Source organism: Astyanax mexicanus, chromosome 16, assembly GCF_023375975.1.
Source record: "Astyanax mexicanus isolate ESR-SI-001 chromosome 16, AstMex3_surface, whole genome shotgun sequence".
In the NCBI taxonomy this organism is placed as follows: Eukaryota; Metazoa; Chordata; class Actinopteri; order Characiformes; family Acestrorhamphidae; genus Astyanax; species Astyanax mexicanus.
The window spans coordinates 11,462,468-11,476,906 of NC_064423.1; the positions used below are offsets into that span (position 1 = coordinate 11,462,468).

General features: G+C 37.9%; 2 protein-coding genes across 3 annotated transcripts in view; one reads left to right on the forward strand and one right to left on the reverse strand.

The window, feature by feature from the left end:
* Nucleotides 1–11,616, forward strand: zgc:158785 (RING_CH-C4HC3_MARCH2_like domain-containing protein). The gene is made up of 5 exons (XM_022669515.2): nucleotides 1–365; nucleotides 1,997–2,202; nucleotides 4,319–4,523; nucleotides 6,980–7,180; nucleotides 10,901–11,616. Exons 2-5 carry the CDS (start codon nucleotides 2,036–2,038, stop codon nucleotides 11,057–11,059), a joined length of 732 nt encoding a protein of 243 aa, XP_022525236.2. The 5' UTR covers nucleotides 1–365; nucleotides 1,997–2,035; the 3' UTR covers nucleotides 11,060–11,616.
* lmnl3 (lamin L3) overlaps nucleotides 11,588–14,439 on the reverse strand; it is a 16,962-nt gene continuing 14,110 nt past the window's right edge. For both annotated transcript variants that reach the window (XM_007258136.4, XM_007258138.4), the window contains one exon: nucleotides 11,588–13,359. In XM_007258136.4, coding sequence (XP_007258198.3) covers nucleotides 13,318–13,359 — 42 coding nt within the window. In that variant the 3' untranslated portion in view covers nucleotides 11,588–13,317. The remainder of the gene's footprint in view (nucleotides 13,360–14,439) is intronic.

Sequence of the window (14,439 nt, forward strand, 5' to 3'; positions counted from 1 at the left end):
TTCCATTCGGCTCGTCTGCCCCCGTGCTAATCCCCGGCTATTCTCACCCGCGACCTTCAGCTCAATGCTAATCGGACCAGCCAGAAAAAGTGTCTGGGGAGAGTGAGCAGAACGAGAGCGAGAGAGAGGCCGGGAGAGAGCAGGAGTCAGTCACACTGTTCCTCAGTCCTCTGGGAGTCTTACACTGGTTAGTTGATAGAGTTTGGGAGAGTTGTGAAAGTATGTTGCTGCTAAACTTCAGCTGGCATTTTATATGAGGAGCTGCATCTGCATCTGATTGGGATGAATGAATGAATGAAGCTGAGCCACTCTGGAGTTTTGAGAATTTTCTTTACTGTACTCAGATAAAGCTGGATGGCAGGCTGGTAAGTGTAATTTAAATGACAATTTAAGTTTATAACTCCTCAATCAGTATTGTATGACAGGAAAAGCGATGCTAAATGTTTTCGTATAGGGGAATAGAAAAACTTAGCCTTCCCCCTTGAGAAACTTACTGAGTGTGAATTGTTAACAGTGGTGATGCCTAAACCAGCGGTCCCCATGACTACAGCAAGAATATTAATTTGTCATTTTATTTATTCTCACATTCTAATGCATCTCAAACAATTAGAAGAACAAAAGTTACAGCCAAGGAAAACCCAGAGATCAGGATCTCAGAAAATTTGGAAATTACGTAAGACCAATTGGTACTTTTGGCAGTGTGGGCAGTGTGCCCAAGTCCTGCTGGAAAATGAAATCCACATCTCCATTAAAGTTGTCAGCTGAGAGAAGTATGAAGTGCTGTAAGATTTCCAGGGAAAACACTGCACTGACTTTGGACTTGATAAAACACAGTTCATGCTTCCCTCAGCTGACAACTTTTATTGAGATTTCATTTTCCAGCAGGACTTGCAGAAACAGAGTTAAACCAGTGCAGAGTGCAGCAGAAATGCACACTGCCAAAAATTCAAGCAGTTCAGCTTGGTTTGATGGCTTGGGATCATCCATCTTGTTCATGATTATATTCCAGAGGTTTTCAATTTGGTAAAATAAAGGAAAAACATCACCATTAAGTGGTCTCTTATTTTTTCAGAGCTGTATATTCCATTATTTATGCTGCATAGGCACTCCCAAAGTTTTCTCCAACAGGTCAAAACCAGTTCAAAACTAAGTGGCCACTGTAGCCTGAGCCACTGGAAAACACTAATTCTATGACAGCTGCAGGACTTAAGGTGGAACTGAAGAAAATGAAACCAACATATTTAGCTATTTATTCTCCAGCTTGCAGCTTTGTGACACCTTAAAAAAAGTGTAGCAGTTTTGTCCAGGCACCTGTAACTGATTAACTGTTTAATTAGTGCATTGTAAATGTTAAATAACCTGGCATTAGTGTGATTGTCTGAACATAACATCAACATTTAAGGTAGACCTGAAATTTAGCACTTGGAAGTAACCAATTCACTTTTTTAAAGGTGGAATGGAATAGCAAGAAACATTCAAGTGCATTTGGGGGAGTTTATTTGAGTTCTAGACAAAATAAAAGTATCATTATACATATGTTCACTTCACTTTTCTGCTTCAGAGTTTGATTTGAGCATGTTTACTGTGGTGCTACACAGTTTTTAAGGTTATGGAACTTCTGGGCTTCTCTAAATATTGTTGCATAGCTATGATGTGATCCTAGACTATTATTTGTTACCAATCCAAGCTAGAGTAGAACAATTACAGGTTTACCCAACAGCTTTTCGTGTCCTGAAGGATTTCATTGAAGTTTTGCTTCATCTTCTGATGGATGTGGGACACTAAAGCTCCCGTACTCGAAGAAAGGTATAGACACGGGCCCTCAGTAATTTGTGGGGCCCTGCACAGCATGCATAATAAGAACATACACGGCAGTCTGGCTCTGGGTATTGTCCATTTATTTGGGTTCCAATTTCAATCCTTGTAGATGAGTGTGAACTCTTGCCAGAAGAAGCCCTGCTAAAACTGACTGAGGATCTTTCACTTTCTCCCTCAGTGAAGGTGTGAGGTATGAGGGGCAGGGTGTGTAGAGGCCATGCAGGGTGAGGAACGGTCAATAGGGCCTGATGGAGGTCCAGCAGGGCTGGAGAAAACAGAAACACAGCATGAAGCCGAGGAGGCTCCCACGGTCCTGTTGCAGGAGGTCATCTGCTCTCCAGCTACTGCACCATCATCCATGGTCTCGGCAACCAGCTGCAGCAGGTGGGTCACTTTGCACTGTTTATAAGGTTTCGGAACATACTAAAAATAATAGGTCAGTGATAAAACCTTACAGTTGTTCAGTAATCTCTAATAGATCAGCATCTCCTGGGAAAATTCAGATCTGCGCATAATATGTTGGTTTTTGAGATCTTCTCACCAAGTCTGGTTCTATTTAAGTGATTTCTTCATTCTATAGGTCAGTGAAAAAAAAACTCAGCTTTGCTTTTTTAACTCCCAATTTAGCTAGGTCAATTGGCACTTTTATCCAACAAGATTATTCCTATTAGATAGATAGATAGATAGATAGATAGATAGATAGATAGATAGATAGATAGATAGATAGATAGATAGATAGATAGATAGATAGATAGATAGATAGATAGATAGATAGATACTTTATTGATCCCGAAGGAAATTTAGCAGCCAGTAGCAGTTACACAACACAGTCGAAACAAACAGTACACAGTAGAAACAAACAATAAGTATTATAAAATAAAATAAAAGAGCACAGTGAGGAATATAAGACTCTAAGCTATAAAATTATAAACTGAGACTTAAAAATATATACATAAATATATAAATACAAAAAAACTATACAAAGTGTGAAAGTAATCAGTCATAGATATGAGGTAGTGCAGTAAAATAATAATTTAAGTATAGAAGGTTTCAGCAGATATGACAATATTAAACATAAACCTGTGCAAGTATTGTATTTAAGTAAGGTGCGTAGTGTAGTGTCCAGGAGTGCAAAAGTACAGGATGTACAGTAAAGTGTCCAGGAGTGAAAAGGTACAGAGTGTACAGTAAAGTGCCAAGTGTCCAGGGATGCAAATGAACAGTATATACAGTAAAAAGGCAAAAGAGTCCCAGGGTGTAGATGTGTAGGATAAAAAAAAAGGCTGATTAAGAAAGCACATTACAGAGGTGGGCCAATGTGGTGTTAGAAGTCTAGCCCATAGACTCTTATTGGTGTAGTTCAGCATTCAGTCACCCAGACCAGGAATTGAACCGCACTCTCCCACACGATGTGGTGGTTAGCTCACTGGCAGGTAGTGGTGTTTAGCTCACTGGCAGGTAGTGGTGTTATCCACTGTGCCAGCAGGTCAGCTGTATGTCCCCTATCACTGGTGAAGCTACAACACGAGGAGAGTGAAAACTAGCACATGCCTCCTCCAACACGTGAAGTCAGACACCACTTCTTTTTTAAACTGCTGCTGATGCAGCATTGCTCACTTTCGGAGGAAAGTGCAGCACTCGGTTGCATGACCGGGATACGAACCACCGACCTCCCGATCATAGCGGCAGCGCTGAGCCCACTGGGCCACTCGGCGCCAAATTCAGCTTTTCAAAATCTGCAGTTAATCACAGCTAATTCAAAGGGTTGCAAGTACTTTTCCATGCAGGGCCAGATTTGTTTGAATTGATTTTTTTTCCTTAATAAATGAAATCATATTTTAAAAACGGCGTGTTGTATTTAGTCAGGTTATCTTTGTCTGATATTAAAAGTTTGTTTGATAATCTGAAAAATTTAAGTATGACAAAAAAGCAGAAACCAAAATAAATCTCTAAGGGGCCAATTACTTTTTTCACACCACTGTATGTGCAAAATTGCTTTAACTAAAGCTTTAACTATGGGGACAAAATGGGAATTTAGTACTCATGTAGTACATCATCAAAATAATGTTGCTTCCTGAAGGAATTAACCAACAGAACTGAAACTTGGTGGGTAGCCATGTTTGTAGACTTTGGTGAAGAATGGCACTGGGTCATCTTCAGTGATAAATGACCAACAAATCAAATGTTCAGACACTTTGACAGCACAGTGTTACGTGAATAATGTGCTTCCAATTAATTACAGTAAGCTTAGAATTCTAGTAGCTTGTTTTAACATGGTAAATATATATATATATATATATATATATATATATATATATATATATATATATATATATATATATATATATATGTGTGTGTGTGTGTGTGTGTGTGTGTGTGTGTATGTTTTGCAGTATCAGTTTTTTTTTAGTATTGTGCAACACTAGACCACTAGACAGCTAGCAGCTCTTTACTCATGCTCAGCTAATCTCTGCTCATTAACACAATCTGTCTCCCTCAGTCTGAATGGAGAGGAGCCCTTCTGCCGGATTTGTCACGAGGGCCTCAGTGCAGGGGACCTGTTATCCCCGTGTGAGTGTGCAGGGACACTGGCCATGGTGCACCGGGTGTGTCTGGAGCACTGGCTCACTGCCTCCGGCACCAGCCACTGTGAACTCTGCCACTTCGAGTTCGCATTGGAGCGCCTGCCAAAGCCTTTCACTGAGGTAAACACAGCACTCACCACTAAACACTGAAATACTCATTCAATGTTTTTACTTTTTCCTACATTATAAATGAATACTAAGGTCATCCAAACTATGAGGGAACACATAAGGAATCAAGTAGTAACTTAAAAGTGTTAAACAAACTAAAATACACTGTGAAGCTTTTGGGTGCTCTTAACTCTGATCAACTTATCCTGTGAAACAAATTAAACTCTTGATCTTCCTTTTCTGGGGTGGTCCTGATGAGTGCCAGTTTCATCGTCATCATGTTTTTGACAGTCTCCGCAACTGCATTAAAGGATACTTAGGGATAGTTATTGATTTTTTTTCTTTACTTAGTTGAGTGGTTCTTGCCATAATGTGGGTTAGAATATTAAATCAAATAGAGCTATTCACTGTATACCTGTAACTCTACCTCTTCACAACTTTACAACTGATGCTCTCAAACACATTAAAAGAGGCAAGAAATTCAAGTAATTAACTCTTGACAAGTTCAGCACAGCTGTTAACTGAAACCATTCCAGGTGACTCTACCTCATAAATCTGGCTGAAAAAAATCCAGCCAAGTTGTACAAAGCTATCTCTATCTAAACAAGTGGTGCTGCTTTGAAGAATGTAAAATATAAAACATATTCTGTTTTCTTTACCACTTTTTTGTTAACTGAATAATTTCATATGTTTTAGTTTAGTATTAAAATGATGTAATCAAAATTATAAAAAAACAATGAATTTAGGGCATGTACAAACTTTTAACTGGTACTGTAAGTGTGGTTAGAACTTGGACAATGTTTGAATGTTTTTATAACTTTGTTCTGAATATTAATGTTATTCAAAATAATTGTATTTATAAAGTCATTATGAATATTAACATTCTAAGAACATCCTGAATATTAATGTTATATTTAGAGCTTTATTTTTAATATTAATACCATTAGAACAGATTTATGTAACAACATTAGTATATTACTGATATATCATTAGTGAAATCTAGTAATCATGAGTTACTGAATAATAATTATGAAAGCAGATGAATGTTGCAATTTCATACATTTATTATAATATTTTTTTTATTAAAAAAGTAATTTTGAACTTGTGAACAGCGGTGCTCTGAGCTCACGTCCTTGTGTCCCAGGCCAAGCCGCAGGCAGAGTTCACATTGCAGGGGCTGCAGCAGCTCGGCTGCTTTTAACCACTAAAGCCACTTAGCATGTAATGAGATTAGATGGCGCGTGTAGTCCAGCGAGGCCTGGCCGGGGCTTTCTGCTTCCTTAATGTTCTTTATCTCGCCCGTGTGGACTGGCACACAGTAAGCTGACGATTACGGCCCGTCTACTTGGGCCCAGACATAAAAATCCAACGACATCACTCCTCCTAGTGATGCATGCTTTACAGTGGTCCAAGGACTGGCTCTAAGCTACTCTGTAGTGCTTCTACAGGGTAAATATGAGCTGTATCTACTGTGTGAGATGGTATAATGAGGCAAGAGGGGGTTATAACACAAGCCCGGTTTAGAAAAGGGGCGTTATGACAAAGGCAAAGAAGTAATTCTTACAGTTACTTTGACTTTAGAATGTGTGAACACAAGATGCACTCACTAACAAAAATATTCTACACCAATAAGGAGTTGTTGGAATAAAATGATGATACATACAAATGATAACAATACTAGAGTAAAAGGATAAGTTTATTGCGGAGAAACTGTACAAGTAAAAAGAGGCGCTATTACCCTGTTGGGCACCTCTAGTCTGAAAACAAGATCCAAATCCAAACTTTTTTCCAAATCCAAACTTTTTTTGGAATGTGTTAGAATGCTGTGTAGAAATAGATGCATATTAATAAATTAAGTGAAGATTTTTTTTAGCTTTATTTTTCCAAAAAATTATTTATTATTGCGCATTAGTTCTATAGTTCCAACATATACATGGAATGTATAATCATGTTATGTTGCCCTTTAATCTCCTGTGATAAACTGTAATCAGCATCTAAATAAAGCAGAGTAAGGTTGGTCCTCCTAGCCAAAGCTCGTGATGGTGCTGGCTACTATCTACTATCCAAATAGAACACTGATGTCAGTTATCTTAAGAACCACATAAGTAAGCCAGAAGCCTACTCGAAGAATGTTCTGTGGACGGATTAATTCAAAATAGAGGTGTTAGGTTTTAACTGAAAGCATTGTATTTTTAGAGAAAACACTGTAGTCGAGCCAACATAAGAAATTAGTCTTAACTGTTAAGCATGGGGGTGGCAGTATTATGGTTTTAGACTGCCTTGCTGCCCCGGTTTATCATTTTTGATCAAGCCAGTGGGTCATGCAGCAGGACAAGAATCTTTAATTTCACATTTCTAATTGTATTACTACAGTAAAGAACCTTTTCAATGATTCTCTAATTTTTCAGATGCACTGGTATAATGTAAAATAAGAGTTGTTCTGATTGTGTCTGTTTCTGCTGTTTTAGTGGCTGGCCACTCCATCCATGCAGAGGCGGACGCTGTGCGGGGATGTAATCTGCTTCCTGTTCATAACACCTCTGGCCAGTCTGTCCGGCTGGCTCTGTGTACAGGGAGCTCTGGACCTCTACTACAGTAACGGCATGGAGGCGTTCGGACTGCTCATGCTCACACTGGCCCTCTTTACCATCTACCTCTTCTGGACTGTTGTAAGTTTACTGCATAGATTTGATTAAAAATGTCCATCTTTTGCAAATTGTATTCAATCACTATATATATATTTACACAGCAGTAGTCAAAAGTCTGAACAATCTCTGTATGAAGGGCTAACAAGCCCTATCCCTCCAGCCTAACGAGAAACGGGACACCCCTACTACACCCCTCTTTGTGTGCATGCGGGCCTTGGGATGGAATTGGGCCTTGTTAATTATATATTTTTCTTTATAGTTTAGATGACTTTAGTATTAATCTACAATGCAGGACATTTTAAAATAATGAAAAATCTTAGTTTGTTCAAACTTTTGACTGTTACTGTTTATATTATGAAAGACAAAATGACAAAAACAACAAAATGGCACTTTTTTTTTTAAGATTTCTGTGGTGGTTTACTTGCTTAGTTTAGAACAAGTTGACAACAAGTACTGATCAGTGTTGCCAACTCTGCGACTTTGTCGCTATATTTAGCGACTTTTCAGACGCCCTAAATATCTATTGAACCATTAAACTATTTGTCTATAATAGGTTTAAAAATAAAATAAAATAAAAAATAAAACTAACAAACAAAGAAAAAAAAAACACAAAAAAACGTAGAATAACAGTTCCAGCTAACTGCTGCTCTTATAATAACATTTAACAACATGGCAAAAAAACTCATGTATGTAATTCACGTAAAAATTAAGTTATTGTAAAAAAAAGTGACTGCCTATTTAAAAAGCAACAGAAGTTGTTCATTTGTTAAAGTTCATTTGTAACATTTCTAACATATTTAGAGTGTTTTGTTCTCTCCCACAACCTTAATCCAAAAACATGTATTATGCAAATTATGCGATGAGGTCATTTAGCGACTTCTAGACTTTTAGGACAGCCAATAGCTACTTTAATTACTGAGGAGTTGGCAACACTACTACTGATGGCATGCCTTGCTGTTCATTATTATATGTATAGTGTGTGAAAATTACTCAGAGACATGAGACCTAAAACACCAGCATGCAGACCGGAATCCACACTATTACTGTATTTTTCGCATTATAAGGGGCACTATCAATAAACATGTATTTTCTGGGCTATTTTTATGCAACACCAGTAAGGAACAGGGATGTCGCCATGTTTTCCTTTATATTCAGCAGGTCTCAGGGCTAGGTGGTGGAGGGGGATAGCTAACTATGTTAAGTAAAGCTAAGTAAACAAAACTGAAATATTTTTAAAAAAATCCTTTAAAGTCAAATAAGCACTGGATGTTAATCTACACAGATTTATCTCCTAAAAACTGTTCATTTGGGTAAGTAAAGTGCTTAGTTATTTACAGTATCCCAGATTTCCACTAAGGCTGGGTTTAGCAGCATTAGCAAATAACCAGTGTTTTAGTAAGATTTTACTTAGCAGTGTGTCACATGTAGCTTGTTTTAAACACAGTAAACACACAGGATACAGTCTGATATACTCACCTTTGAACAACAGAGCTTACACTTACCGTGGTTAGTGGATAATGCTAATGCTGCTCCAGCAGTGTTAACCGAAGTGAGCAGCAGGCTACAGCACGATCATGAGAGGCAAAAGGGTAGCACTTAGCGTGGTTAGCGGCTAATGCTAATACTCTGTGTTGGAGAACTACACTGAAACTCCTGTATAACGATGTTCTTCTGAGGAGTAGCTTTTTTTTGCTACTTACAACCTGACTGGTAAATTTCATACATAAGGTATAAATTTCATACACTGGATTATAAGGTGCACTGACGATTTATGGGAAAATGAAAAGATTTTAAGTGCAGCTTACAGTGTGAAAAATATGGTAATAACTAAAAAACACAATGCAACCACCACCATGCTTAACAGTTGGTACAGCTTTCTTTTTTTTTTTTTTAAATACTGTAGGTCTCACCATTAATACTCCAAATAACTTTGTCTCATCAGCAGTGTTGGGCACCTTACTTTGAAAAAGTAATTAGTTATAGTTACTGGTTACTTCTCCAAAAAAGTAACTGAGTTACTAACGGAGTTACTCCAATATAAAAGTAATTAGTTACCAGTAAAAGTAACTTTCGCGTTACTTTTTATTATTCAAAATTCAAAATTCGTCAAAAAAAAAGGAAATCTATTATGCATTTACTATTATTATTAGAAAAATAACAAACGAAAATAAACCCAAAATGTTGTCAAAAATATAATCTAACGAATTTCAAAAAAATAAAACGAAATTCTGCACACAACCAAAGAAAATTACTAAAACTTGTAATACTGAAAAAAGCGGAAAAACGCGTCTGGGGATGAAATTAAACAAACCAAGCCACACTCAAAAGAAATATGTATATATAAAACAAAACAATAGACAAAAACAACAATCTAATGACCGTTAAAATGGTATTAATATAACAGCTTCACCAAAAGAGAATAGAGCTTAGATCGGGCCCAAAAAAACGACCCGACCCAGCCAGAGCCCGTGCACGTTCTGCCCAAGCCCTACCAAACCCGAACCATAAACTGTCATTATGAGCCCGACCCGAACCGCCCCATAAACTGTCTGTTTTCGGGCTAATTGAATGAGCGAAATATAATCAGAATTATGTTAATTAACACTGTAACATAGAAGCATAGAACTATTATTTAATTTAAATGATTTTTAAGAACAGCTACACACAGTGCTGCAAGTCAAACGCGGAGGCGTTCACGTGCGCCCAGAGCTACGTGATTACATTTTTTATTTTTATTATAGTTTAATTTTATTTAGTTTTTATTTTTTCTGTTCAGAAAGTTTTTGGGCGGGCTTGCTAGCGCGAGCGCTTTACACAAGAACTAAAGGACCACGAGTGCCGCGCGCTCGGCACAACACCGCCGCTGTACAACTCCGCTGTACAACAGCGCTTATAAATAAATTAAACACAAAAATGAGGATATTCTATCAGTAATTTCAGTTCGTTTTAGTTAGTTTTATAAACACAAAATACAGTTCGAGATAGTTATGTTTTTTCCTTTTAATTACCGTTTTTATTAGATTCAGTTAACACAAATGTTTTTTCACTTTCAGTTTTCGCTATTTCGTTTGCTTTAGTGAACAATAATAATTGGTTTCTTAGCAACATTGTGATTATCACACCAGAGCTTTATATAAAATAAAAATAGGAGCCCGATTTCGGGTCGGTCCTCGGGTCAGGTGGGATTCGGGCAGAGAATCTAAGCTCTAAAAGAGAAAGCAGCAGCACCACAAAAACCGGAGCAGCTAAAAAGAGCTTAACGTCCTTAATTCGGAACTTGGGCTGTCCACGGCAATCACTGAATTAATTAGAGCACGCAAATCGTCACAATTGTACCTCACTTCACCACGCCAAACCACAGGCACAGCGACCAGAAGCTCAAGTTCACCGGAAAGAGGAGGGGTTAACCAGGGCAAAGTAAAGTTAAAACAAAAAAAAAGTTAATAGAGCGGCTAAAGTAACGTGCAGTAACGGGGTGTCGGAAATGGTAACGGCGTTATAGTTACAGTCAGAGTAATTAGTTAGATTACTCGTTACTGAAAAAAGTAGTAGTTTTAACGCCGTTACTCCCAACACTGCTCATCAGACCATGATTAATTAACAACCACTAAAACAGGTCCACCCAAAAGCAAATTCATATACTCTTCTTTCAGATGTATACAGATCTTGTATTTATTTTTACTACTTAAGGTCAGTCCAGAAGCACAATTTTCCTTTAAACACATGCGTCTGTCGCCACAGGTGTCCCTGCGTTACCATGTTCACCTGTTCAAGAGCTGGAGAGAAACCAACCCCAGAGTGAGGCTGCAGACACCCAGACCTGCACAGACCCCCCAGCGCCAACAAAACCTGGCACTGCACTTCTTATTCAAGGACAAAGGCAAGGAGACTGTGGTGTAGTTGCTGTGGAAGGACACCTGCGAGGACAAGATACCAGCACTGAGATTAGACCGTGACCGTGGCTTAGACCTGATTGTACAATCAACTTTTAAAAACACATCAGTGAGCCAGCCAACCCCGGTTAACGCTGTTAATTGTTTTGACCAAAATTATCGACTTTTGATGGATTACATGAATATCTTGTTTATCAAGACACTCTCAGAAACTCATCTGGAGCTGTGATTGGCCAGGATCCTTATGGCACACAGTAAAATATGCATTGTAAAAGGTCAACAATTACCCAATAATGAACAAGAGTGGATATAAGGCCTTGTTTTGAACTGGAATAAAACTGGACATTCCTCAAGGAGTAAAAAAAAAATTTAAAAAATGGACCGCAGCACAAATCAAACGGAGGAGGAATATTTCCATGTTTAAACGCTGAACTGTTCCTTTCCATGACTGTACTGGAACTGCATTGTTATTTATATATGTGCTTTAATAATCTTCTTTTAGAACAGCTGTAGATAATCAGCAGAAAACCAAACATCCACTTCATTGCAATCTTTATTAAGTTTACAAATATAAAAAGTACACATGTCAGCAACATTAATGCAATAAATAAGCAATAACGGGATTGAGTGTCACACTTTAAGGGCAAAAGATGTTGAGATATCGAGATAATCAGAGAAATCAGTTAAGAGTGTTGGACAAGTGGCTTGTTGTAAAAAAAAAAAAAAAAAAAAAAAAAAAAGTACAACCAAAAAATGGAACAAAACCAATAAATAAGCTTCTGACAATGTTTTAAAGTGTTCTCTTCACTGGAGTCGTAAAATTAGCAGACAAATGGAAAACGAAAAAAGACTAAACAAGGCACATCAGGGACCAATTCAAGTAATGTAGAAATGGACAGAGCTCCCTTAAAGGAGAACTCTGGTGTGAAACTCTGGTGTGAAAGAGGACTAAACTTTGTTGAATATCCCACCTCCTTTCTCCAGCAGCTTTCTGAGATCCAGTTATTTTTTTACAGTTTGTCCAAACACCCTTTAGAATGGATAATATGGGGCATATTTTTCCCCTGCAGATGAATAGCTTTTTCCACCGTTATCCAGGTTCAAAGTAGCTCCACACTTCACTGGTAGAATCCGGAGAGCCCTAACATTTAATACAAGGAATAAGAACTTAAAAAGTGCAGAAGAAGCTTTTTGAAATTTTACCACTTTTACCTTTACCTTAAGATGGCGGCGCCCGAAGATTAGCTGGCACTACGGGTTCTAAACAGTGTTTTTTAATAAGCTTCTTCTGCACTTTTAAAGTTATTATAGCCTCGTTTTAAATGTTAGAGCACTCCGGAGTTTACCAATGAGGTGAGGAGCCACTTGGTGATTTATCGGCAGGAGCAAAATATGCCCCATATTATCTATTCTAAAGCAAGTTTGGACAATCTGTAAAAAAAATTACTGGATCATGGAAAGATGCTGGAGAGAGTGGAGGTGGGATAATCAACAAAGGTTAGTACTCCATTATCAAAAGTCAATTTTACACCAAAGTTCTCCTTTAACTTATGGATTGGTCATATTATTATTCTAGGGTTTACTGAAATTTACCAACCAACACAGCTACTTTTGCTATTTATTAAAGGCACCATTAGAATCTTGCCTCTAGATTAGTTTTCAGCAGCAATGCTGGGCTTTTCCTAAATAAGAGCTTTACCACCTTATACAAAGTAATAGCATTAGCTGTAGCCTTAATAAGTGCAAATATAGGGATACTGTGGCATAACAAGGTAGACGTAGTGTGGTATTGAAAGGGCACAACTTCAAGATCAGAGATCATGTGGCTAATTTAAACCTAGGCCTAGAATCAGCACTGGCACTGCAATAAAGTCCGAGACGTCAATAGCATAATAGGAGCTTCCCCAGACAGAGATTAAGCCTAGTCTTGCAATATACAGCATGTGAACGGAGATTTTACACTAAAAATGAAAATGTACTTTACAACTAGGCTTAATCCACCCATTAGACACCATAAACGTTGACAATGTACAAGAGGCTGCTGGGTGGGATGGGTCTCAGCAGCGTATCGAGGCCCAGTCTTGTCCTTTTCATTTCAAATAAAGAAATTTATTGTGCAAAACTGTCTGATCCAGTATCAGATGTCCTCCACGTGGAAGCCTAAGTAGAAGAAAGTCTTCCATTCTATGAATTGTGTAGATACGTCCATATTTTAATTTTGAATCTCACACCCCCACCATACTGGTCATCTTAGATGGGCAAGTGTCACATGACGCTACAGCTGGCCTCCTGGTTCCCCATATGTTCCTGTAAAAACATGACACATTGTTTAACTCACACATACACATCATTCTAATACTGTCGCTGTCCAATTAAGATTTACATTTTGACTGGGGGTAGGACAAAATATTGATATTGCGATAAATCATATCGATATGTGGCGTCAAATATCAATATTTTAATTGAAACAACTTTACTTACTAAAGTTACTGCTTCATTACTCTCTTACATGGTCTACATTATTGTACACATAAGTACAGTTGCTACCCCCTAATGTGGGGCAGTAAGCCAACCAAAGCTTTGGCAGTAAAGCAAAGCATTAAGCTGGATGCCAACGGGATGGAATGGGATAGGATCATTTTACATTAAAGCCTTCAAGGATCTCACAGAGCACAGCAGCACATCACCACCGCATGAGCAGATGAGGAGGAGGAATGCTGGAGCCACGTACATGACAAGTTAATAGTAAATGAATTCTATTTTTTTTTTTAATTCTATAATCTTCCTACACCCTGCTCGGGTAGTTCGCATAATTACTGGGCTATAAACCACTACTTTTTTTCACATGCTTTGAACACTGCAGCTTTTATACAATGGTCCGTCTAATATAATATTTGTATTTGTTTACAGGCTAACGAGCTTCAGTGCTTTACTCACCCAAATAAACTGTTTTCAGGAGAGGTAAGTGTGTAGATTAATGCAGGACTTATCAGGACAATTAAGTATTTGCAGCTTTCAAAATTTCAGAGTAAATTGTGCATTTAAAGTGACTTTCCGAGCTGAGTGGAAGCTTGGAGGAAAAGCGCGAGAAATAATTTACCAAAAGAGGTGTGCCGAGATGCGAAATTCTGCCGGGAGTCAGAATTCGGCACACATCTTTTGGTAAATTATTTCTCCCCTAGCAGTACGTTAATTGAGAGGAGTTAAATAAGACATGTCTTATATTTAGTAAATTCATATCTCAGCTGCATTTACTTTAACTGTGATGGCAGTTACAAAAAAAGAAATGAATCCGATCTTTTTAAAATGTAACATTTAAAGCCTTTTTTAAAGTCTTTTCTGACACTGACGTTGCATAGAAGTATGTGAGAATCCCAGCTGTGTGTA

Bases quoted from the DNA above. Each gene is read 5' to 3' on its own strand.
- zgc:158785 (XM_022669515.2), top strand. From the start codon at position 2,036: ATGCAGGGTGAGGAACGGTCAATAGGGCCTGATGGAGGTCCAGCAGGG. The intron at 4,524-6,979 runs GTAAACACAGCA...CTGCTGTTTTAG, and splicing joins TGCCAAAGCCTTTCACTGAG to TGGCTGGCCACTCCATCCAT. The intron at 7,181-10,900 runs GTAAGTTTACTG...CTGTCGCCACAG, and splicing joins TCTACCTCTTCTGGACTGTT to GTGTCCCTGCGTTACCATGT.